The 26220-nt window shown below is 47.6% G+C and overlaps 3 protein-coding genes across 8 annotated transcripts; 1 reads left to right on the top strand and 2 right to left on the bottom strand.

The window, feature by feature from the left end:
- Nucleotides 1–336: 336 nt before the first annotated feature.
- Nucleotides 337–2133, top strand: LOC311350030 (uncharacterized protein; the record flags this gene model as incomplete). The annotated part of the gene is made up of 1 exon (XM_084470064.1): nt 337–2133. The coding sequence occupies one exon, from the start codon at nt 337–339 to the stop codon at nt 2131–2133; it is 1797 nt and encodes a 598-aa protein (XP_084326190.1).
- Nucleotides 2134–2873: 740 nt separating this feature from the next.
- LOC311350342 (zinc transporter ZIP9) lies at nt 2874–6503 on the bottom strand. Its single transcript, XM_084470347.1, has 7 exons — nt 6287–6503; nt 5827–5932; nt 5440–5604; nt 5291–5356; nt 4903–4988; nt 4658–4792; nt 2874–4400 (listed from the first exon to the last, which is right to left on the bottom strand). The coding sequence occupies exons 1-7, from the start codon at nt 6380–6382 to the stop codon at nt 4137–4139; spliced, it is 918 nt and encodes a 305-aa protein (XP_084326473.1). The 5' UTR covers nt 6383–6503; the 3' UTR covers nt 2874–4136.
- Nucleotides 6504–6703: 200 nt separating this feature from the next.
- On the bottom strand, nt 6704–26081 carry LOC311350768 (CSC1-like protein 2). Of its 6 annotated transcripts, XM_084470849.1 has the most exons (24): nt 25795–26081; nt 22542–22763; nt 21656–21735; nt 19935–19985; nt 18298–18388; nt 18128–18165; nt 17470–17612; nt 16154–16205; nt 15927–16035; nt 15472–15542; nt 14811–14891; nt 14496–14619; nt 13867–14000; nt 13618–13755; nt 13009–13162; nt 12772–12878; nt 12560–12646; nt 12341–12406; nt 11704–11866; nt 10703–10808; nt 10405–10572; nt 10151–10266; nt 9994–10065; nt 6704–9859 (listed from the first exon to the last, which is right to left on the bottom strand). In XM_084470849.1, the coding sequence occupies exons 2-24, from the start codon at nt 22737–22739 to the stop codon at nt 9683–9685; spliced, it is 2526 nt and encodes an 841-aa protein (XP_084326975.1). In that variant the 5' UTR covers nt 22740–22763; nt 25795–26081; the 3' UTR covers nt 6704–9682. The 6 variants fall into 6 exon arrangements, with proteins under 6 accessions (XP_084326975.1, XP_084326976.1, XP_084326977.1 ...); XM_084470850.1 differs by lacking the exon at nt 19935–19985; XM_084470851.1 differs by lacking the exons at nt 18128–18165; nt 25795–26081 and having other exon boundaries at nt 22542–22602.
- Between the last annotated feature and the right edge of the window lie 139 nt (nt 26082–26220).

Below are 26220 nucleotides of genomic sequence, written 5' to 3'. Positions count from 1 at the left end.
CATACCATTATTATGGTACTTCAGTGACAGATGACTCAACTCTGATTTGAAGCATTGATCCTTTTTCAGTGTTTTTCCACCACTTTTCTTTCTTTTGTCATAACCAAGGGCTCAGTCGATCATGTGACGCACGATCAGCAAGGTCTGTCCTCTCCATATGATTACCAGGCTAATCCCCTGCCCGGGGAGAAGCACAGACAACCTCGGGTGGAACGAAACGAATTTCCCCAACAGGTTTCCTCTTAACACCTGAATCCTATTTTTTTTTTTAAATCTTTATATGAATGGTCATAGAAATACTTAGCATCTTAACGACGTTTATATCCTAACTGCGTAATGGGAGAAATAACGCAACCTATCCCAAAGTTGGATCCGCACAATTTGGAGACTTCCAGGGCGGAGAGGAGTCCCCGTTCGAGATCGGCTGTGAAGAAACCTGTAGAACTTCTGATCAGATCCCTCAACGAGCTCGTCGCTGACAGCCACAAAAAGCCTTACGAAGCGGTGACAGTGATGCACCAGACCTACGAGAAGGAGCGCAGGAAGCTCCTGCACCTGTGTCGAGAGGGAAGGGAGAGAATCGTCAAGAAGGCTCCGGGCGAAAAAAAAGCGAAGGCCCCCCTTCATCAAACGCAGCTCCCTGCTTTAGAAGTGGTCGGCAAGGCTGTCCGCAACAGCAGCAGCAGCGACTGTTGTTCTCCACACACTGACGCTGATGACAGCAGCCCACCACCACAGGACTGTAGTGGGCAGGGGTTCATCAGCAGCAGGGCCTTGAGCAAACCCCCTCCTTCTACTAAACGTAATTGTGCATTGAGATCCCTCAGACCAGGGAACCACCACCACCACAACGACGACAACAACAACAACAACAACAACAACGACGACAGCATGGTGTCCACCAGCAGCAGCCACAGTCTGGGTGACCTCAGACACTCCCCGGCCACCCAGACGCAGCTGGAGCGGCTCACGGGAGACATCCGCCAGAAGATGCGAGTGACGGTGTCGGAGAAGGACCGCAAGATCGCCGCCCTCATGCTGGTTAAGCACCGCGAGGAGATGGGCCAGCTGTCCCTCCGCAAGCAGGCGGAACGCGAGCGCCAGGAGGCCCGCGGCCAGGAGGCGGCCCGGCGGGCTCAGGAGGAGAAGGGCAGGAGGAGGAGGCTGGGGCAGAGCCTCCAGCGCTGGCGCCAGGAGACGGAGGCCCTGAGCCGGAGCAGGGAGCGGCGGCACCAGGAGGTGGCGTCCCTGCGGGAGCGGCAGGCGCGGCTGCAGGAGGAGCGCAGGCTGGAGTCCCGGGAGGAGCTGGAGGCCCGACGCAGGGAGTTGTCGGAGGCCGCGAGGAGGGAGGCGCAGTCGCGTAAGCGCTGCCAGGAGAGGCTGCTCCGGGGCCGGGAGGAGGTGGAGCAGACGGAGAGGGAGAAGGAGGCGCAGCGGGCCACGGAGCGGGAGCAGCGGGCCAGGAGGGGAAAGGCCACGCGGCAGAGGAGGGAGAAGAAGAGGCTGTCGCTGGAGAACAGCAGGGAGTTTCTGCAGCACGTCCTGCAGAAGAAGAGGGCGGAGCAGCAGGTGCAGCAGGCGGAGGCGTTGGCGAGGAGCGCCATGGAGCAACGGCTCCGGCGCTCCTGGGAGGAGCAGGCGCGGGCCTCGGAGGGGCGGCGCCGGGAGCTGCGGGAGCGGGGCTCCCTGCAGACGGAGCACATCCAGCGGGCCCGGGCCCACGCCGAGCTGCGGCACCACCAGCAGCTCCGCCACAAGCAGCTGCTGGTGCAGCTCAGCCAGCGCCGCACGGAGCGGGCCGCCCGCGAGGTGTCGGTCCAGACCCAGGCCCGCGCCCAGCAGACCCGCCAGCACAACCTGGGCCGCCGCCTCTGCCACCAGCAGCTCCGGGAGAGGGTGAGGAGGGAGGAGGAGGCCCGCAGGGAGGCCGTGGAGAGTCGGGTCGTGGCCAAGGAGCGCAGGAGGAGGGAGCTGCAGGCGCAGCGGGAGCAGGCGCAGGAGGAGGCGCGCCGGGCGGCCCGCGCCTCCTTCCGCATGAGGGAGAGCGTGAGGGAGCAGACGGTGCGGCGGACGTTCGACCGCATGGCCCTGGAGGCCCAGCTCTGCGCCTCCCTGGCAGGAGTCAAGCTCTAGAGACCTCATACTAGGGTCCTGCTATGTCCTCCTACGCATGTGATAGGAAATGATTGGGGGCATTGGGGGGCAATAATTCCCCCTGAGTTAAATCATGATGTTATGTGCAACATATTGTAGGTTTGATTTGGTTCACATTTCATTGAGGAATAATACAAGTTTACATTACCAACAGTTCAACATAAGTTGAGAATATATGGTAATGGCCAAAGATCACGCTGGTTGGGAGGAACGTTCGTGGCTGTTTCGCAGCCTCCCAGTTTGCACCGGCAACTCCAACACATGGTGGTCTACCGCAGGACCTCCGTGATGAAAAGCCAAACCAGGGGAAACCAGAGGAAACTGGACCATCGCTGGGAAGGTTTTCCTCCTGGATGCTGGATAGATCAGTCTATCAGCCTACCCAGTGGACTGTAGCAAATGTTGCTTATCTTCCATCATACTTCTAGATGGACACTCCCACTTGTGAAGTCACTAAAACACAGGAAAAGGCTGATTTCAAACGGCTTGTAATGGCTGATCACACTCACACCTGGTGGCATAATATCACCCCTTTAAACTAGTCTGCGTGTGTTTGTTTTTAATTAAGCTTAGCTGTACGCTGTAGCAAGGTCAGCTTACTTTCTCTGCTGTATTGGTGTAAAACTCTGTAACTAGACATATAATGCGTACTACAAATGGAATCCGTAATGAACCCACCTGTTGAACATGAATACCCCACTGTTGAGATCTGTATTTGTTTGATTTTATTAATCACATGAAGGGTCAATGGTACAAGGAAATGTGTTAAATTACAAAAACAGGTCTTCAACTGTGGTCAGCACATTAAATGATGACATTGCAGCTAAAAGATATCAAGGCACTTCTGGGACATCATCAGCCGTTCCACCTGTAAAACCCCCAGAAACTGGCTTTACTTGTTTCAGTTTTTGCCTATACGCAGGCTAGACACAAGCATGTATGTATCACATATCACAGTATAACAGTCAACATGACTTAATACTGGGGCCATATTTTGGTGAGTTGCCGAGTGACATTGGACTACTTGGAGAAACTTTATTTTATAATGGGATTATGAAGCAAAGCAATTGAACCAAATTAAATAGATTTAATATTTTGAAATGCAGTTACTTCATAAAATGTCATGTTAAACCAAGTTTAGCCCAATGGTGAATCAATTGCTTGGATCATTTAAAGCCATCACAAGGCTTGATGACTCAAGCAAATATGTATATTACAAAGATTTATTTTCTTTATAAAAGATATTTCTTGCAAATACTAGATTTTGAATAAAGTACATTGAATAAACATTGAAAATGAATCTTAAACTAAGCTAAGATGGAGCCATTTCAATTAACACATTGCTAGCAAACCTTTTGTGTGATTTACAGTTACTCAAAGAACTTCCTTAAAGCTACACCCACACTGCGGAGAAGATGATTGGCTGAAATCTGCCATCACTCGTCACTCGTTTCCTGCCCGCCTCTGGGTCCCGGGCAGACCGGTCTCACCCCAGACATAAGACTCTTCAGAACAATCCCCTCAAACAGTGTATTCTAGATTCATATTGAATATATTAATTTGATATCTGTACAGTACAGACTGTGTACGCTATCCAGCTGCATGTGAAAAGAAACAAACAGTAAGAAAAAAAAAACCTGTGACCTAGTTTATGTTTCATCAGTGTTATCTTAGTGGGTGCAACATCAAGATAGTGGACTACAGCCAAGGATCCTATTGACACAGGAGATGGGATTACATCCAAAATGTCATGTCCCAGAAATGTTGTCTTCCTTTCAAATCGCACAATGCAAAATAAAAACTTGATACTGATGACACCCTTCTAGACTGGTAAGGAAATACGGGATGGTCATTCAGACATACTTAAGAGAGAAATTTCACAGAGCTCTCATTCAAGTCTATTCTCCTAGCGTAAAAGCCTTGCTTGATTTGCCTTTAAGTTGTACACTATTTGCGCGTCACAATGATTCTCTTATGGAGAATCAGTCGTCTTGCAGCCCGAGGGCCAATAGAACAGGAATGGCTGCTCCACCGATGAAGGTCAGACTCTCCAAGACGCCCATTGGCCCCCTGGGTTCAGCAACGGCCTCCGTCAGGTGCTGGAGGTCCCCGGGGGACGGGTGGTGTCCCTGGCCGGAGCTGACCTCGGGGAGAACGTGTACGGTGGCCACGTACAGGAAGGTCCCGCCCGAGAACAGCATGCCCACGCCCGTGGCAGTGAGTCGGTTCTGGGCAGAACCGCCCGCCTTGAGGGGGAGAACACACCATGAAAAACACATACAATGAGTTGCATTCATATATATAGAAGACAACCAGAGCGTTTTACAGATCCCCGTGTGTGTGCGTGTGCGTGTGTGTGTGTGTGTGTGAGCGTGGCACCTCACACACTTCCGGTTCGAGTTGAATTTAAATCCATAAAATTACAGCAGGTCAAATATTGACAATAATAAAGTGCGATCTCTCCATTCATCCTGCCGTCAGCCAGGATGTAGCACGTCCTCACCGCTGTCAGGATGAAGTAGGTGCAGATGGCAAAAACCGGCGCGGTGACGGAAAAGGCCAGCAGGTGACCCTGTATCAGCCTCTTGTTCACCCCCATGTGGATCAAGAAGGAGACCATGCCAAACGCCGCCGGGGCCTTGGGAGTGGACCACACCCAGATAAGAGTCACGTTACTGTATCGTGTTTGGAGACTGGCGCCTGGTGAATAGGGGGTAAGGTTATGCCTTTGAGCAGGGCACCTCTCACCTTATGCATGATGACAGCCACGAACACGATGACCTGCACCGCCATGTCGGGAGAGGCCACCGCCGCCCCCAGAGCCACGCCGTCGGCTGGACACACAAGGGGAGTCGGGGATATGCCCGTTTCTGCTTTATTAGCGTCTACTTGTATGTGTTTGCCATATTGTGTTCAAATCCTTGAGTTCATACTAGCAGAATGAGGGCAATACTGGAGTACTTCCAAAACATGTGAGAGCTAAGAGGAAGGCGATCACATGTGAAGTCACATGGGATTGGGGTAGGGGGGGTATGGCAATAATGACTGTTGCCTAAGGCAGTGAATATCTAGGCTTGAATACAGAAATATATGGCTTCGTATTCCTTGAAATGCAGAGTCCAAGGTTCCATTGTACCTGCAGAGTGGATCACTAGCCCCAAGGACGCAGTGATTCCGTTGTTGTCGGGCATGCATCCTGAACCTGGAGCAGGCAACCATGCAGGTGTGAGATATCTGCTTTTAGAACAACAACGAAAAGTGGAAGAATAGTGAAATGTGTTTTACCGCGCGTCGCCGTGGAGACGTACAGGCTAAGCTGATCCACCACAAACATGAAGATGAAACCGACCACTAGAGATAAGCCGATGTAGAACCGAGAGGGGATGCTGTTGGCAAACGACACCGCCTTCGTCCCACTGCTGTTGTTTTGACCAAGTGGGCTATCAGAGGCTGTATGGAGGAAAACCAACGAAAACCAACAACGCATACAATGGAAAGAGGATGACTATTTGTATCTGAGTATAAATTCACTTCAGAACAAGTATGAGCTACATTATGCTGTCAACTCTGAAGGGTGCAACATACATAGTTGCCTTGGTTACACTTGAGTTTTAACTAACGCAATAACGTCCCAATTCAATTTCGGATACAATTGAATAGAGCAGCAGTCACCTTTCCATGTGTCTTGGAGCAAGTCGGTTCCCTCCGGGATGATGATGGCCAGAGACGTCCCGCAAAGGAGCCCTGCTCCCAGGATCGCGACAAATTGTAGGCTTCGCTGTGAGTCGGAGGTGATTACAATGATTACAGGAGCTATTTTGGTAATAATCAGATGTCTCCTCCAGGAAATGGCGCATTACACAAACGATTTCCAATTCACTTTTTTTTCTCTGCCAAAATACTTGTTGCATGCTGTAATCATATTGCCTGGTTGTTAAGGCCTCATCGGCTTTTAGGCTTTTAATAATTGAAACCTTCCGAGAAGTTGAAATGAAGCCCTAATTCTCGCAATCGAACATTGATTGTATACTACATTATAGACTAGGCCTACTGGAAATCTTACATTGCCAATAGATAGATAGGACTAAACATAATGCATGGAACCAGTACAATAAATCATTGTTTTACTTACATCAGAAAGTTTGATCAAGAGGGGAATCCAGCCGATTATTAAACATCCTAAAAACATGGCAACCGATAAACATACTATAGCGATTCCCCCTTCCATAGTCACGTTCCCGTACGCCGTGTAGTACTAGGCAGCGTAATTATATCACTTTAATACTATGTTACTGGAACCACGCAGCGCAGAAGAGCGTCTGCAGACGAACACGCGTCCATTCAAATAACTGGTGTGCTCCGATACGGAGAACCAAATGACGCTCCTGCCCCTCCAGCCTGCCCATTCCTGTTCCCTTGTGTTACTCCGATCAAACATCACTCTCAAGCGTCACCCAGTGTTAAAACAAGAGCATTACAGGGTTTACCAACTGCGTAGATTGCCTGGCCACATGAAATACAGAAAAATAAAAGGCTTACGAGTTGCATGTAGCGGACATAGTATTGTTTATTTTACAGAGAAGTGGGTCAATTGAACAGATAAATATTGCTATTTTTGTACACAGCCCTTGGGGGAAGAACGGGAAGAAGCTACCCACACGTCATCAGCTACAGTTAATCGGATCATTCAATAAAGACTCCTTAAAAAGGACAAAAGCAAAACACAATCACAAAGCGCTGTTTAACTATCCCTGCTGAGTTATTGTACACGTAAGATGATAACTTTTATTGGAGGTCAGCTTGAAAAAAGGATCCATCAACAACAACAAAAAAAGCATTAACACAAGAATGAAACAATATCTTGACTTGGGACCATTGGGACATAATTCCATCGTATGACATACATAATATGGTAAAGATTTTTCTTTTCTAATAAGATGTCACAACATGTGACTACAACGGCAAAAGCCACTACATATTGTTGTTACATTATGACAACTTCATTTTGGTGACCTACACCACCTTTTACTTTTGAAGTCACTAATCAAAAAATCGCAAGCCGGGAAGGGGGCAAGAGGAAACTACATTCAGTGTTAATCGTGATGAAAGGGAAGAGGTGAGGGATGATCAATGTGTTAAGCCGCGGTGACACTTGTACTACCACCCCTGGCAGGACCATCGTCTGTTACCGTTAGACATTTAGTGATTTCTAGACATTTTTAAAAAAACCTAAACAAAGAAAAGAAGTCAACAAAAATCACCTTTTCATGACCAGAAGAGCACCAGGTACTGTGGTCCGAAACAAACCATCTAGATAGAACCAGAACAAACTCAGTTAAAGAAAGGAAATGGGGGCGGGAAATATTCCCATAGAGAAATGAGAACTGTTCGACTTCATCGCACCCACAGAGATACGTCCTCCTGTCAATCATAAGAGTGAAAGTAAAAACACAAAACGCACGTTTTTCCCCACAACAGATCTCCGAGCAGCTTATTCATTCTTCATCACATTAGCGTCTCATAACAAGTGGTCCGTAGTGGAACACTGTCATCTTAATAGGTGCCGTCTGCAACAATGTGCCTTCATTCAACAACAATCCCATCCATTTATAATGGAAATACTCTCATCGGTTTAAAAATAGTGACGTGAACTGTATAGGAAGCTTGAGAAATCCTGAGTTGGTTCATCTTTGTGCTGGCACTACATTGCACTTAGGAGGGACTAGTGGCCTAGTGTAGAGATTTACATATATTTTTTGGGCCTCTGCATTAGCCGACGTTTGTAGGACAGAGGCACTGCCAAAAGGACAATAGTTAATACACACATCAGTTTCACACAGCACACCTGCTGTGGAAAGCATTCAAACTACAGTATTCTACCACAAAGGGTTTTTAAGTTCTGGCCTTTGGAATGCATCCTTAAGGACAAGCTCACTTTAGAACAGGGTACACTAGGAACCAACCGAGAGGATAGGTTGGCCGTTTACCTTTCAATGGAAAGGGCAAAGATCGAATCAAGGAGCTCTTTCCATGGGTGGAATGAGGAGACACCCTAGCCCCACGATCCAATGGCCTAAGATTGAGATTCACCATAGATTGAACCCCTGTATACCAAACACCCCAAGTTGAAAACAATGTGACATCCAGCCCAAACTCATGATCACCTTCATTCTTAAACACTGAGACACATTTGACAGGACGTAGGGTATCACATTATTAAACTCATCCGCAGGACACAATAACAAACTACAATCCTCAACGCTGGTAGAGGCCCTAGCAGTGACCTTGCAGCCACTCTGTAAGCTTATTCACAAAAAGACTCCGACAGGCCATGAGAACCTTAGAAACATGAGATGTAAACGTCTAGACAAAATGGTGGGAGGGACGGGCGAACGTAAAAAAAAACAAAGCCAAAAACGGCCACAAGGTTTGAGCAGGCCGATGGCTGCGGCCAATGGACCAGATAAGAGACCAGTGTTGTAGGTACTAGGAGCTTATCCTCCTGGCTGAGCCCATTAAGGGCACTGGTTATCACATTCCCACTCCAGGACACCCAGTCCAGAGCAGCAACGGTCTCAGCGAAGGCCCAGGGGGCAATATGAACAGGGAAAAGAACCAGTGTCAAGGCATAAGTGTGCTGAGATGGAAGCCATGACCGGCCAGTCATAAAGTGTGGATCATGATTTCCTGTTAGCGTTTAAATTACTGCGCCTAGAGAAATGAAAAATGACTTTGAGAAAGGCCATCCGAACCGTGTAGCTTCAGGTTACTTTCCAAAGCAAAAAGAGTGTTAGTCAAGGGTTTATTCATTTCAAGGAGCAAGGGGAGGTCATCTAAACCACCATGATAAGGAGAAGAACTGTAGGCTGGCATTTCTCTCCCTCTTGTTCTCCCTGTCATAAGCTGCTTATGCAGCTGCAGTATCTAGTGCAGACACTAGGGGACGCGGGCAATGGATTATGGGGAAATCCCTCTGTCCGCACAACTTGGAAGGCATGCCTACAATAACAAACTAATACTCAGAGACGAGGGGACAACCGTGCCAGGGCTCCGGGGCGGAGCGAGGCATCAGCTCGGAGGCCCTCCCACTCTTTTCAAGTGCAATAACGCTCCGGAAAAAAAATAATTAAGAATAAACAAAATAAAAACAAAAAATATTACAAATCCATTGATGCATCAGTGTTTTCTTGCTGCATGAGAGTGTGTGTGTTAATCCTTGTCAAGGAAAGAGGGCGGTAGCGGTCCTTTCGGTAAAAGCGTATTCCCCTCCGTGGTTAAGCGGATGGATGTCTGGATGAGGTGAGTCGAGTCTTGCGCGATTCAAAGCGAGTCTTCAGCAACAGTTCCCCGTGGTTCTTAGTAATTCTTTAGAGAAAGTATTGCCTACGTTAGTGTCGAGTTCCTCTGGTGGAGGACGAGATGGCCCGGTGGGAGAACCGGTCCGGGTTCCGGTTCTCGCCTAAAGTCCACATCTTCAGTGCACGCCATCAGTCTCTGTGTGTGTGTGTGTCCCTCACACGCCCACGGATCAGTGCCTCACTTCGTTCTCGATCAGGCTGTCCTCGCCGGACTGGAAGTCCTCGTTGAGGCCGTTGGTCACGTTGAGGATCTCCTCGTCCTGCGAGGAGCCCTGGCCGTCGTCCTCGCTGGCTGAGCCCACCTCGTCCGTGTTGGGGTCCTGCAGCACCTGGGCGATGTACATCTGCTGCAGGAGAGGGAGAGCGGAGGAAACCAGTCAGTCACCCCGCCACGGTAGTACCACACACAGGCCTTCATCGTTACCTCGAATGTGGCAGAAGTTTAAAATACATAAATAATGCGAATGGAAATCTAAATTACTGTTGATTTGCTGGTGGCCGTGGTCCGCGCGGGAATCCCGTTCTCCACCCCGTCCACATCCACGGCATCAATCTGGTGACAGACAACACAGCCGGCATGAGGAGAGCGCTCCCTCTCTCTACTGTGGAGCAAGTTGATCCTTAAGAGAGAACCTTACTTTGTAGTTGTGAGCACTGAGGTACTTAAAGTGTCCGAAGCAGACGTGAGAGAGGCAGATGATGATTGTGATGATCAGAACCACAAACGTGAACATGGAGGTCGCCGCGGTGAATCCTGAACAGGGGGAGGAGGAGAAGAAGAAGCAGAAGAGAGGCACTTAGTGTTTAAAACACAGACCAAATCCTGTTTATTTTCCCCCTCCCTTTCCTTGAGAACGTGAGGACAGTAGCAGCCTGCAGGGGGAGCCCTCACCTGTGCGCACGGTGGAGAAGAAGAGCAGCCAGAACAGACAGAGGATGGGGGCGGCCACCACCTGGTTGACGGCCCCGGAGTGGATCTTCTTGTCCAGCTTGGAGGGCAGGTAGGCGTAGTACATGTTGTACCTGTCCGCCAGGTGCTTGAGCAGCATGTACATCAGCCCTGAGCGGAGGGAAGGCAACACGAGTCCAACATTAACTCAAACAGCACCACTGTGTGCCACCTGCCCGCGCTAGAACACGCTTTTTGAACCATGCATGGACGAAAGGGGTGGCAGTTTGTTGGAACTGACCGAAAGGGACGATGATGGGGCAGGTGATGCTGTAGGTCATGACCACGGTGAAGACGCACATCATCCAGGCGTAGGCAGCGCCGAACTGGAACTCAAAGGCCTGGTGCTGTGGACACAAGTGGGAAACATCATTAATGAAAGCCGCTTTCCTTTCCAATGGCAAAAGGTGTTAGTCACCAATGTCGTGTGTTTGACGGGCCCAAAAAAGCAGATCACAAATGAGGTGATTTCCTGCATCAGCATTGAGACGGTCCGTGTTTCTTTTTATTACAAAAATAGTTTCCTATTGTGTCAATGTATGTTCAATAACACTTGAGCTCAGTCGTAAAACTTGGGGACTGGAGATAACCGATATTCTTTGGCGATAGTGAACTGTAACACTAATAGTAACATGATTTACAACGTGCTCTTTATGACACCACCTCTCTACGGTAAACATTATAGTAATGTTATTATCCAGGGAGATGGTTGACTGCTAATGCAATTTTAATGTGAGTGATAAGTAGAGTGTGATTTGCTCACTCCATACAGAGTCCTGAAGTAGGTCAATCAAACTCCTCCTCCAGTGTCCTTGAACTCAAATTGATACAAGAAGATATTTAGTCACAACACCAGCTCCTACATCATATATAAGAGCTAGTCAGTGACCCATTATCTGACCTCATACAGTATCTGGTAGATGCCTCACCCTACTTCTTAGGAGTGATTGAACTGTTGTCTGATAGCGAGGGTAGCTAGCCCGAGGCAGTAGATACCGCAGATGGGAATCGTTTGGAGACACATTTAAACATCCAGGCCCCATAAGCACATTACACCGTCTCCAATTACTCTGTTGATCTGATTGAAAGCCTTTATTTTAGTACTGTATATAAAGTATCTGAAGGTTGTGCTGACATCTGAAATCAGATAACTTTGTTTCATCTTTGATTGGAGGCTTTTTTTTCCCCGTCCAATTCCTGACTTAAGCCACATGACAAACAAAACCGGTCACGTTGCCTTACCCTCTTGACGTTCCTGCGCTCCGCGACCGAGCGCGCCAGACACAGACGGATCATGTACAGGAGCAGGCCGGGGATCCGGAGCAGGTCCATGGCGTTTCCGATGAACGCCGAGGCGATGACGTAGTTCACGAAGAAGGCCCCGTTGTCGGGAAGGAACACGCACCTGAGGAGAACGTGACAGACAGACAGACGTCGGTCCAAGGCAAAAGGTCCACTTGCACGCTCAAGGTTACCCATAGGCGGTTTGTTTCAATTCCTCAAGGTAAAGAGGTGTTGATAAAACACGGGCCTAATGGTTCTTGCCGCACGGTTTACAACCGCTGATCAAGCCATAAATGCTAACTGTCAATCAAACAGTGGCCCCTTTGCACTGTGAACATGATAAGGTATCAATTAGCTCTCTAAGCAAACAAGGTTGCCCCTCAACTGACTCAGCGGGAGACGGCGCAGAGTCACAAGCTAATTCCTGAGGAATGTACACATATGGCCGTCTGTCAGCCATCACCATGAGTGGAAATAACCAGCTGAAACAATGATTAACAGAGCAAACAAACCCGTTTCCCCCGGTGCACTGAGCTGACAGCAGTTCCGGCTGAAAACTAATTTCCCAATTGCCTCCGGAGCCTTCCATACTTACTCGAATCTCACAGCAGCTTGGGCCAAGAACCTCTTGTCAAACAGCCAGCGGAAGAACACATCCAGGCTGCAGGGAAAGAACAACAGTATGTCACCTAAACTGGGATGATTATAATAATTTCAAGTACTATATAAAACCGACAGACTCATAAACGGATACCCTTCAGGCTTTTATTTTGAAAAGCCAGAGTTTGACACTGTAGGCCCATGTATGGAGTACCTGCTGAGTCCAAGAGAGGGCAGCAGCAGGACCATGAAGATCAGGAAGGTGTAACACTTGTGCATGGTGGTCCGATTCTCTCCGGACCTGGGGGGGGGGGGGGGGGTCAACAGACAACGCACAGGACACATGTTACGGGAAACGCTACTACTAAACTATTAGTATCAGGAAGGAAGACGCAGTACATATGGAGACTAAAGCGGGGGAACTACCGAGTCCAATGGGCCTCCAGGAAGGCAGAGTAGTACACGATGGTGGGGAGCAGGGCGGAGAAGGACCACAGCAGGAGGGTGGGGAAGAACTGGGTGACGATTGGATTCTGGAAACGGGTGGAAAAGAACAGACAACCTTAAAACACGATGGACATGTAACACCACACTCCCAAGTGGAGCACGCTGGACTGGTTTCCCCGGAGGAGTGAAGAGGGGAATAATAGGTTAGCCGCTCACGTTGAGGTACTCGACGGGCTTGGTGACGTTGAACTTGTCCATGGTGGAGATGATGATGGCCGGCGTAGTGAGGAAGAAGAGGAGGATGAAGAGGACGACGTTGATGATGAAGCAGCGCACCCACCAGGTTACCCCACCAACTGAAAGGTGCTCCCTGTGGACAGGAGGTCATGGGGAGGAGTTAGGTCATTAGGTCGACCCCAGAGACACTATGGACACAGCTGGCCCCCAAAACAGACACCAAACCAACCACACCCTCAATAAAAAGGCTCAAACTTAAGGTGTGGCTCCACTATGGTGAAGTCAAACTTAAGGTGTGGCTCCACTATGGTGAAGTCAAACTTAAGGTGTGGCTCCACTATGGTGAAGGCTCAAACTTAAAGTGTGGCTCCATTAAAGTGAAGGCTCAAACTTAAGGTGTGGCTCCATGCTAGTGAAGGCTCAAACTTAAGGTGTGGCTCCATTAGAGTGAAGGCTCAAACTTAAGGTGTGGCTCCATGCTAGTGAAGGCTCAAACTTAAGGTGTGGCTCCATTAGAGTGAAGGCTCAAACTTAAGGTATGGCTCCATTGCTCGTGAAGCATCACGCTAAATGCGAGGGCACTCTCACCAGAGGACGTTCTGGGGGTCGGGGGCGTAGTTGACGGTCCAGTTGTAGGTGTGCAGCGAGCCGCTGAAGGAGGACGACTTGGGCTCCTGGCGACACTGGCAGCCCTGGCACTGGCAGGCGTTGAAGTCCTTCAGGATTCTGAATTAAAAGAGGAAAAATTCCAAATGTAGTAGTTCTAGCTGTGGCGGATTGAGGCAGTTTGGGGGGAGGGGGCGGGGGGATAGAAATGCCTCACTCACACACACTTACACAGCGGTCATGGCCTCGTTCTGGAAGGTGACGAAGGCCATCCCCAGGGGTTTGCTGTCGACCTTGTCTCGCTCCCTCCTGTACTCCTCCCTCAGCTTGGCCTCCAGGTTAGTGTAGTAGCTCACAGCCTCTTCCTGCAGGAGGGGACGCAAGCCTTTACCTAGAGCCTTCGCAAGAGTCTCAGTTTCTCTCTTTTATTTTTCAATAGATCCTTCTTCTCAGTCAAATAAATATCGACCAATTCGTAATCAGTGCACAGTAAAAGCAGGTTTATAGATAGCAGTACAGCGAGGTACCAGTGCTGCGTGTGTCTTGACTGCTGCGCTACAGTACTTACTAGTGATCGACCGATATATCGGCTGGCCGATATTATCGGCTGATATTTGCGTTTTTATTTGCGTCCAATAAATGTTCCTTTTTTTTAAATTGAGATAACAAATGTTATCATCATTGTGTCATTTTTATGATGTAAATTGAGGGAGCAAAAGCAGTATCAGCTCCAAATACCGGCTCAAGAAAATCGGTATCGGCGTATCGGTCATCGGCTACGACTGATGGAAAAAAAAAAAAAAAATCGGTATCAGCCCTAAAAAAAAAAAAATCCATATTGGTCGAACCCTAGTACCCACCCTCTCGCAGCCTTTCATGACGCAGCAGCACAGGTGTCCACATGGCTTGGGGTTGATCATGGTGGGGATGTGCTCCTTGGCTTGTAGGTCCGTGAAGAACCTCTTGCTCCGGTCCGCCTTCTTCCTGTGGACCGACCACAGACAGACACACTGAAACAGCTACTTCAATGCTTAGGACAAGGTCCACACACACACACACACACACACACACACACACACACACACACACACACACACACACACACACACACACACACACACACACACACACACACACACACACACACACACACACACACACACACACACACACACCTTTCCGAGTTGAGGGACATCAACATGGCCACGTTGTAACAGATGCGGGCTTCCAGCACAATGCAGTTTTCGTACGCCTGCCTATAGGGAGGGTTGGGGCACAGGGAGAGGTTAACGGTTTAGAACAGGCCTCAATGGAACGGCGTCCTGTTTCAGCAACAGCTTACAAATAAGCCCCTCAAATAAACGTAACAACTTTTATTATGTTCACAGCCAGACCCCCCACAAGAAAGACTGATCTTATTTGTCTTGACTGGGACTGAATTACTCAATGGACGTCCTGACTTTTTTTTTCAGTGGATCGTAATAAGGACAGTAGGACGGGAATTGGTATAATACAATTTGACAGGACAGGTGACAAGGCCATTAGCCCCTCCCCCGTCTTAGCCCAGCCTGACACATGACTCGCGTAACCCTGCTCATTTGGCATCTATCAGCCACAATTACACAAATAGGCCCGGCATTGTCTGGGCCCTTGCCACAGGGTTCACTGGAGACAACTGCTTTAAGCATGAAGAGACGTGGCTCTCCCGAGGGCCGCATGCATTCCCCGCTGCACATCCATTTCTGTACATTCTTGAACAAGACGCCCATTGATTCGGTCCACTGATGAACGACACAAGGGAAACAAAAGTCGTAAATACGTTGAGGCCACGCTTACTCAAAGTGCTGCTTTATGTGCTTCTCCTCGGCGTACTTGGAGATGCCGTTGACGAATAAAGTGCGTTTCACCTGAAGGGAGGGGGGGGGGGCGACAGGAGAGTGGTTAGCAGGTCACACAACACAACTCCGCCTGCGGTGGACCTGCCTCGGGAACGCCGCGTTCACACTGTACACGTCCGTCGACGGATCTCATTGACTTTGCACGGGGCTCTCTCGAAATGCATTGTGGGTCTGTCCGTTCCGTCGGCTCCGTTGCCTGCGTCAAAAAGTTGAGAAATGTTCAACTTTTCAGGCGGCGACGGATCCGTCAGCCAATCAGATCGCGTCCCCAGTACGTCAGACACGCCCTCCGTCATCCGTCGACGGACGTGTACAGTGTGAAAGCGGTGTAAGGAGGACGGTGAAGCCGTAGCCTCGTGGAGGGGGTTCTAACGGAGACGTGAGGGAACCCACCAGGTCGTCCTCTTTGTAGTGCATCTTGGAGGTGTGTCGCCGCATGCTGTACACCGTGAGTAACAGGTAGAGGAAGGCGAAAGTGGTGTGCAGCCATAACAGTGTGTTACTGTTGAAAGACACAAGAGGAGTGGTCATCATCATCGCCGTCAAGACACCGGAAAATAACTTGGCAGCTTGGAATTTGGACTGAAACCAAGTGAAGACGTCAGATAGGTCTTACTCACTCTGCATCCAGGTTGACGATAGTGGTGCGCCCGAAACTGTAGGCATCGTTTTCTGAAGAAGTCCAAAGATAAATAAGAGTACACATTTCAAGGCATGCAGAGATTAAACTTATTAAGCTGAATGACAGCTGTGTAGAGATAACGAAATGCAAGGCTTCATAAACACAGAGAAGTTTTAAAAAAAATCCTGAAATGCAGACAATGCATAGTAAAGGCCGTACACGTGAAATGGTGTTATCATTTGTAAAACAATGTGCCACTTTCAACCAACATTACTCTGGAATATCCTTTTTATCCTTTTTTTTTTATAGTGAAAGTTAACTTAAAGGCCCACAACTCAGAAAGACTGGATCATATGTAAATGTATGTTTCCCACAGTGCAGACGAAAAGATTAAATGATTCCCCTGGGTTTTGTGGCGTGACCATAATTGAGGGTTATAATTGAATGACTATGGAACCTAATATGGTATTTATCAAATCAGATTATCTCTAATATGTCAGAAACTGATGTCCCAGAAAGAGCTCGAATTAACCATCCCCGTGAAGACCTTAAGGAAGGTTAAAAGACATCAGTCGTTTAAGGAACTGCTCTGGTGGCTGTTGGGAGGTCACACACACACACACACTCTCATTTGGTAAATGGTAAATGGACTGCATTTATATAGTGCTTTTATGTAACCAGATGCAACCCAAAGCGCTTTACAATATCACCTGACTTTCACCCAGTCATGCACACATTCACACACAGACGGCGGTGTCAGCCATGCAAAGCGACAGCCAACTCGTCGAGAGCAGTTAGGGTTAGGTGTAGGGATCGACCAATATGGATTTTTTAGGGCCGATACTGATTTTTTTTTTCATCAGCCTTAGCCGAAGACCAATATACCAATACAGATTTTCTTGAGCCGATATTTGGAGCCGCTTTTGCTCTGCTTTTGCTCCCTCAATTTACATCATAAAAATGACAGAATGATGATAACAAATATTACCAGTCTCAATTTAAAAAAAATAACATTTATTAAACTGTCTGTAAATCATGCCGGGAAAAAATATGAAAAAAAAGGCTAAAAAAGTCTGCAGATGCCGATACACGTAAAAAATGCAAGTATCGGCCGATAATATCAGCCGGGCGATATATCGGTCGATCACTAGTTAGGTGCCTTGCTCAGGGACACCTCGGCACTCAGCTAGGAGGAGCTGGGGATCGAACTAGCAACCTTGCCGCTACCAGCCAACCCGCTCTACCTCCTCAGCCACATGCGGCCCATTTACTTAAAGAATTGGGTTACACAGTCTCCGCCACAGGCTTACTCACCAAGTAGGTTTCCAGAGAAGTTGACGGGAAGGACGATGCCCACGGAGAGCACCCCCACCACCACCAGTAAGCCGATGATGTGGCGCTGGAAGGACAGGTAGTGCACCGCGTCCTCGCCACACTTCTCCCGGATCTCGTCGTCCCTGTGCAAAGCAAAGACCAACATGAGACCAGGCCAGAGCACAGCAACGCACACACACACACACACACACATTTACAAAATGAAAGGGGAACTCCACTGTGAGGCGAAACATTAAATTAATTACACAGATGTGGATGTGACTCATACCGTTAGCGTTTAATCTTCCCTTTATGGTCAAGGTCTTCCCTGCCAAGAGCTAGGGGCAGCACAGGAGCATAAAAGCATTCCACCCGCCGAGTTGGAAGAAACTATGGCTGTGTTAGCTTCAGCTTGCTAGCCAAACAGTGCAGCGGGCAATGTAGCAGAGTACTAACTCTTGTAGTTTGTGGGACAGCCGGAAGCTGGAGCAATTGCAGTAGGGTTAAGATTCTGTGAATACCCTCGATAGGAAAGTTGGCGGAGAGTTTAACCCTTTCCACTGATAAGCGACTTTTCTACAAACAAGGTGTGGAATTCCCGCCAACGTCTGTTTGACATCGGGTCCAAATTACTAAAATAAATCAGGGCTTGACTCACTTGATGCGGAAGATGGCCGTAAGCCAGGAGCAAAAGCCCTAAAGCAGAGAAGGAAGAAAAGGAGGAGAGGGCAGAGGTATGAGCCTGAGGCGTCCGCATTGTCCTTCACATCAAGTAAACAAGCAACGTTTTCCTCCACGGATTCAGCCGCCAACGCAGGGCCCACCCACCGTATCCCTGTGGTCGAGGTCAACGGAGCTGGATACGGAGGCGGGCCGGTCGTAGCGGTCATAGGTGTCCGACGTCGTGCCAGAAGCCACACTGTAGCATGGGGGGGGGGGGGGAAGAAATAACAACACACTATCGTGTGAGTGGGATGTGTTTTCACCCGACTCCTCAACACACTTAGGGGGGATTAAGGTGGGGTAGGGAGAGCTGTGTTTGTGGCTCAGGGTGAACAGGATGAACTTGTCGTGGCAGAGGAATACCATTGAGCGAGTTCATCCACTGACACACACAAACACACTCCCGCCCTGAAATGAACTGTAGCAGTTCCACCATGTTGGTACTGTGTTGACAAGTGTATTGAGATTTGTAGACCAGGCAACCACAGTAGATTGATTTAAAAGATTACATGAAATGGAATTCATATTTCCTTAACATGACGCATTTCCAGGTAACCGTTACAGGAAGCGGGAGGAATGCGTTTGATCTTTTGGGATTATGTTGGCTTGGGCCGTAGTAGTGTTTGTTTACTTTGTAGAATAGGTTAATATGACAAGCACATGTGGAAAGGAGCTAACAATGTGTAAACATTAAAGTCCTCCTCCTCATTTCATGTAGTCTTCCAATACCCCACATGGCCCAGAACGCCTACAGTTCCATTTCACCCCGTGAAGGAAGGCAACTACGGCTCACAGGAGTAGTCTAGTTCATACAGGTTAGGAAGAGACAAGACTGTGAGACAGTGTTAGGAATGAAAAAACACGACATTTAGATGATAAATAACAGGCATGCTGATGAGAGAGGGGGGCGGGTGAGCAATCCAGAGTTTGACTCCAGGGTCAATCTTTTCCATCTCGCACACTTCTGATTGAACTTTGTTTGAACACACATCCCCACCACCACCACCACCAAGCCAAGTCAGGCATCACCAATTTCTATTCAACTGGAAAACACGACTTGCACATGTGCCCACAGGGTATCCTACAGGGTTTTGTTTTTATAACATCGTGACGGGAACAATGACACACACAGTGGCTAGCGGAGCTCCAGACTATTGCAACATGTGCACACCGTCTCCACACACACACACACACACACACACACACACACACACACACACACACACACACACACACACACACACACACACACACACACACACACACACACACACACACACACACACACCAGGTCAGGTGAGAATTACCTCTCCCTGTAAATCTCCTCCCTGTGTGGCTCATGCGCCGCACACACACAGAGGCAGTCCACGCTGGGCAAAGAGGTCAACACACAGATTATCACACACACACGCACGCACAAACAAACACACATGACAGAGATACTATTAGACGCGGTGACAGAGACGGAGGCACCCCCAGGCAGGGCGGCTGGCAGAGAACGACTCGGACAAAGAGGAAAATAATGAAAGGGAGCCTGGCGGTTTTTTTGGACGACGCCTAGAGGGAAAAAAAAAATGGAGAGCGAGATAGCATATCGGTTGTTGGGAGAGAAGGATTTGAATCCATAGGGCCAGGGCACCAGAGAAAGAGCGAGAGTAAGCAGCCCAGTGGGAGAAAGAAACAGATAGAAGGAGCGAGGCCAAGACATGGGGGCGGTGTGGGGTGGGGGGGGGACAACATACTATTCATGGTCATCCAGACGGCTGTATCGCTGGTCCCTCTGAGCCATGATTCTGGTCAAAATATACAAACATTAAGCAAGTCAGAATGATGGAGGTACAAATAAACAGAGCTGGGAGATGGGGCCGGACGGATGGGTCTCCCTCTGGGTCTGCCGACGGTGAGTTACTGGATCCAAAGGTCTTTTAAGGAACAATTGAGACGGATTCTTCAGCGTAACCCATGTGTGGCACGAATCACTGACAATAGTTTAAAGCGGTACAGAACACAGTGTTAAAAAAGGTTTAAGCACACAAAAACCAGGCCTATTTATTATTGGATTTCTTCCCCCCCAGCAGGGTTAGATAAGGTGCCTGCCCAGCTGGCCAGAGATACCCAGGGTAGCAGCTGTGAGTGGTTCGTTCTTTATCAGCTAGCGTAGAACAACAAACATCTGCCACTTACATCTCCTCTGCTTATTGACTCTCTGTCAATAGAATGTATTCATCCTATAATTTGCGTCTCCTTATCCATCACGATCGTGGAGGGTTTACCATATTCTGAATAATTCTCTTCTAGCTGTGGACCCTTAGTTATTTTCTCAGAAAATGCGCTGCATCTGCTGAGTCCAACATTTTGTGGCACACTATGGATTGCTCATACTTACAAATAGTCTTAAGTTGCAACTATTTGCGTGGTAAACATACGCTTGTGACACAAAAAGACCATGATCACAAAAAAAAAAGGGAAAGACAGACAGCCGGGTCAGCACTTTTTTTTTGTCAAGGGTATCATGAGACACTTCGGGTCTGTTGCAAGACAACCACCCCTCACCCTGCACCCTGCACACCACCGTCTCAGCCTCCGCCCGTATGTGCAGCTGTGAAAACTGGTGCCGCAACATGGGACCGAGACACGAAGGAGGGCCGTGTCATCTGGTTCCCGGGGTTCAAAGTCACAGAGCACTGAAGCAGCGGCTGGTCTTTCCCTGCCTTACCCCCCCCCCCCATTCCCCCTTTGCAGCCCTCAGCTTGTGTAAGCAGTCTAAAAGGACGAGTGGTCAGAACGCATTACACATCTGTAGCTTTGAGGGCATCAATCAGAGCTGGCTAAATGGCCAGGTTATGTTGTAGTTGAAAATGAGCATGAGTACTGGGCAATGCGTTATGGGAGGCAGTGATGATGACATCAGTTGGATTGTTTGTTGCTTCGATGGCTTGTGGAAAGTTAAAACATATTCCCCAAGACATAACACCATGAGTCTGAGGGGAGGGGGGGTTAACATATTGCTTTAGACACAACAGCATGAGTGTGATTGGAGTTGCAATTCAAATAGCAGTTAAAACACAGTGACATTTGCCAATGCAAAACCTCATACATCAGTGAATGCCAAAAGGTTTTTTTTTAAGCAAAAGACTGACTTAATTACATTGAGTTGCTTTGTTTAATGCCATGCCGGTTGGCATGCAAAGCTCAATCCATTCAAAAACAGGCAAATATTTTCTTAATGCAAAGTGACACATTTCATATAATTAAAATTGCCTATGACCAGAATAGAATCTGAGTATATACAGTGCAGGGCAGGAAAGTCCTCAAAAATGGTCTGCATATATAAATGCTTGAGCTCCAGAGGTACGACAGCATATGCAATTCAAATTTCAATAACGATAATATGTAAGGAAACGGCCCAAATGGCACCACTTCTCTAGAACGTGTCACTGCTGACTGCCATGTGCTGAGTTACCTGTCAGCATCGGTCACCAGTGCAAGACGCCCATAGTCCCACGCTACTTTACGCAGGATCGAGAACACAAACAGCAGTCCCTGGAAAACACAGGGCAGGCATTTGTTATCACCACACACTGCAGAACAGTGGTAAATAGTGAACTCTTGTACGGTTCATCAAAGCAATGGGGGCCGTTATACAACCACTGATGGGTGTAAACAAATGGTATGTCGGGAATGTAGAAATAAAATTACAAACGGGGAGAACCAATCACACTGAAAGTCATGTTTTTACGGTGTGGTGTCCTAGTATACTTTAATACAATGTCATAGGGCTAAGTTACCTAATTAGCCCGACCCATTGATTGGGCTAATCAATGGGTTGCATAATGATGATGAACACATGTTGAATGTGTACTGGGTCAGGTTATCAATGGAATGGAATACAAATTCTTTCTCCAGTATTTCCACCCGTGTTAGACCATCATGGTCTCCAGTGGAATTGATATGAACATTCTCACTGCAGGCTGTTCTCGGTTCCTAAGATAACAACATGGGAGGCTAGTGTGTCAGGGTTGAGACTCTTTCGATATCTCACGATTGTTTCGGTTTTGATTCTTGGCGTAACGATTGAATCACCAATCACAGCCCTTGCTGCTGCGTCACCTCGACGCAAGGTTACAATTTTTGGGAGGCGCACGTCAGGCCATGGCGGTGGACGCAAGGAGGGTCCACAAGGACGTAATGAGTCTGTAAACCCCTTGCTTTGCGGGAACGTGGGAGCATAATCAGCCCTTTGGCGTTGATGTGAGCTGTTCCCATCAACCCCCGAATAGATCTCTCACTCTTAGGGAACTGGCCCACGGTTCTCCCCAAGACATGCAGATCAAATTCCAGTGACTCACCAGGAAACACATGAAGTCCAGGGCCAGGACGGTGGGCACCCCCCCAAAGGGCAGGCCCTGGAGCACCGTGCTCCGGATGCGGGCCGAGTAGCAGTAATCCTTGGAGGTGATGTTGGGGGCCTCCGTGGGACAGGTACCTGGGCCCGTACACGCCTGGGCTCCCCAAATGCCCATCGCTAATAGCAACGCGTGACGCATCACTCACTGTAGCATTTTGGAAGTCTGGAAAATGGAAGAAACAGGTCAACACTTTATCGTACGGATTCATTGATTCCTGTTTGGCAACATGACACTGCTAGCCACCAGATACAGCAGGGTTTGTAGTCACATCCTAGCTAATACAACAAAAACCAAGGCCAACCAAGACAATGACCTCGAATGCCCTGATGTTGACTTCTGTCTGTTCGTCCACTGAAAGGGAAGCATTAACACATGAGTGAGGTTTGATAACTCACTCACAGATCCACTCTATGTTAAAGAACCCAGATATTTTAGCTTGAAATTAAATCAAGTGTATTGGAGGAAAAGAGTTTCAGATTTCATTTTAAGGAGGTAAAACATGCGTTTTGTTAAGGTCATAAAAGTACACAACAGGGTTTTATTGACATATAACCAGAACTCTTGGTGGTCTTTCACCATCGCGAAAACCCACCAACACAATATTTGATCCATTATGGTGCCCTTCATTCATCATATACACCCTTTAGTTTTGAAGCCACAAAACGTGTTGTAAGGTAGAATCACGGAAGAAATAAAATACCAAATAAGATTCCCATATTTAGCCTACCTGAATAAAAACCTCTGGTTCATCCCCCTGGGAGCCCAACGATCTCTACTGTCCGTGTATGATATTCAACGGCAGCTGTGGACACTAATGGAGCACAAGTAGGCAGCCCGCGAGAACTGCCAACTACATTTGCACAAGCTTACTTCTATATTTGTTGCCTTCGGCCCACAATCCATTGCATTCACAATACCGCTCATCTGCCCCAACACTAACTCATTTATCCTGCCCTTGGAATGCTGTGACATCACTAGGGAAGGAGGCTGCTGGAGACGAACAATAGGCTGATAGAGGCCAGAGGCCACAGACTTCAAATGGGTCTTAACTTGCCCATTATACAAATACAACTGTAAATCACAACGATATCGCCACAAATATCAAGAATATATATCAAACATTTTTATTTTTTTATTTTATTTAACTTTTATTTAACCAGGAAAGTCCCATTGAGATTAAAAAAATATTTTTCAAGGAAGTCCTGGCCAAGAGGCAAAAAAGGCAGCAAAAGTTACAGTTACAACATACAGAACGGAACATAAGTTATTTGTGACTGTATATTTAGGGAGGCACCAAACAAACAGCTTTAGACGTCTTGACATAATTCACCCATTCAGCAAAAATACCCATAAATGGGATTCACAGCTCACACAAATGTCTCTGGCAGCCGTTCTGTGGCTCAAGGAGCCGTCTACTATCTTTAATAATATATGAATGGGTCTTCTGTATTGATAAATAATGACCATTGTACTCCTTACTGACAGGACGCCATACCTTTAAAGAGATTGGAAGTCTTAGCGGTTTTGTCACACACACACACTTTTCTAATCATGTAGATATGCAAGGTTGAATTGTAGCATGATTGTAGGATTTATGCATTGCATGCCTACATTATGACTCAGCAAAATGCAAACGATAGGCACCGTTTTACCTGTTGCTATGGTGCCATCAGTCCGGCCCAGTTCTCAAATACAAATAAACAGAAGGAAAATGAAGGTATAGAGGAAAAAGACCATAAGCAACTCCATTTTGACCAGATTTATCAGAGGCTGTAAATACAGAACACAAACAATCCCAAACAGGCCCATAAACGTGTTGTTGCTTTCAATCAAATAAACGGTTAGAAAACATATACGGTAACACTATTTTAGCAGAGTTATAATTAGGTTAAATCCTAAATGCCGACAGAATGCTGAATGCATGATAATGTTAATAATTTCTTTCAGATAAGCGAGGTAAACCAACAGCTTGACTGATAATCAAGTATTGCAAATATTGACGTTGTGTGCATTGGTTGGTAAATCATTGACACGGCATAGCTCCACTAGACAGAAGAACTATCACAATGAGAGTATGACGTCCGCGTCATCTGCGTAGGCGTGATATAATCCTGTGATGTAAATAATTACAATTATAAAAACAGATCATATAAAAACAGATATAGGTAGAAAGATGAAGAAAAACAAATCCAACAGCAATTTGTTTTACTATTTAAATGACTGATGTTATCCTACCACACTATTCATCGCTGACCGGCTGATGCTGAATTGGAGATATCAATTAAAATATCAATCCATTCATACAATATCCTACAATATCCTACTCAACATTTTGGGACATAACTTAATAGTCCAATATCAGTTATGTATGACAGTTTGAATAGCTGACTTAGACCCAAGTCAAATCTAAACGAGGATATGACAATTACGTTGTTAATAACTTATGAATTAGTCAAACTATCCATGGCACCGAGGGCTGCATGGGCCTGAGCACAAGTGGGCCTACGTCAAATGAAAGGACCTGTTAGGAAAGCGTTCATCAATATTTTAACAGCGTAATCCAACCACGGCGAGGCTCATGAATACGAATCAAAAACGTACGACGCCTGTTGAAAGTATACTTATTCCATCAGATATGCAAAGAAGCCAAGCCATATCATTGCTGTGGCAGCTTCATAGTCATCTTTAAGCACTCTTAATCTGCCATGGGGAGGATTTATGTGCAAACTACAAGAGGCTGTCGGCGATTGGCTGCATGCGGATTAAATAAACCAAGATTAGCTTGATCTATATGCCTAAAGAAGACCCCACAGAACACCAGAGTGGAGGAGCAGAGAGGGGGATGAGGACAGCGGCGGGACAGGGCGGTTATCTCGGGTGTGTTTTGAATAATGACACGAAGCCCTTGTGTCCGCGATTGGAAAGCCCCAAACGCCCCAGATGCAACTTAATCAGAAAAGGGATAAGACCCCCAGCTTTTAACCATACTCCTTCACAATGTGACCAGTCCACCCGCTAAGGGATTTCCCTCAAAGTCAGTGACTTTCACATTAAGCTATGTGAATGATATCCTCGTCATACGACGTTTACTACTAAGAAACTCGGGGGTTACCACCAGTGAATAGGGACGAGGGAGTATAGCACGGCCAAACCACGTCCCAGTAGAACCATGGGAAGATACAAAGCAACTTACCGTGGTATTCCTCGGTATACAAAGGCAGAAAACAGCCCGCAAGCACCGGGCTGAGTGAGCAGGCGACAATAACTATCCTGCTGTGAATAACAGGTGGAGAGGCTAGCTAATGTTAGCCAATTCTTGGTGTAATTCCACCGCGCTGTCTTTCCTTGGTCGTAACGGACACTAATGCGCCGCACGGCCGCCTTTCCGTCAAGGAGAACGAAATGAAAAACTTGAAGAAAGTTACGTGAAAGGGAATCGTCTTAAAGAAAGGAGAGCTACGGTTCGTCCAAGCAACTGGCAGCCGGTTTAACAACTTAGCTCCGGAGCCTCCTACGACGTGCCGACGGCGCGCCGAATCGGGGCGTGGCCACGTACGTGACGTAAAGAAAAACAGCTGTAGACGAGCTAGACGCAAATCCCCTTAGGAGCGCTCGCGAC

Source organism: Micromesistius poutassou, assembly GCF_964030765.1.
Source record: "Micromesistius poutassou genome assembly, chromosome: 7".
Classification (NCBI taxonomy): Eukaryota; Metazoa; Chordata; class Actinopteri; order Gadiformes; family Gadidae; genus Micromesistius; species Micromesistius poutassou.
This window is presented reverse-complemented; position numbering and strand designations above follow the sequence as displayed.

Coding starts and splice junctions, on each gene's coding strand:
- LOC311350342 (XM_084470347.1), bottom strand. CDS start 6,382: ATGGAAGGGGGAATCGCTATAGTATGTTTATCGGTTGCCATGTTTTTA. Junction 5,933..6,286: donor TCTTGATCAAACTTTCTGAT/GTAAGTAAAACA, acceptor TCCGACTCACAG/CGAAGCCTACAATTTGTCGC. Junction 4,401..4,657: donor CCTACTTCATCCTGACAGCG/GTGAGGACGTGC, acceptor CTCCCCCTCAAG/GCGGGCGGTTCTGCCCAGAA.
- LOC311350768 (XM_084470848.1), bottom strand. CDS start 19,900: ATGTCTTGGCCTCGCTCCTTCTATCTGTTTCTTTCTCCCACTGGGCTG. Junction 14,892..15,471: donor CACATAAAGCAGCACTTTGA/GTAAGCGTGGCC, acceptor CCCTCCCTATAG/GCAGGCGTACGAAAACTGCA. Junction 12,647..12,771: donor CTGGAGGCCCATTGGACTCG/GTAGTTCCCCCG, acceptor CCCCCCCCCCAG/GTCCGGAGAGAATCGGACCA.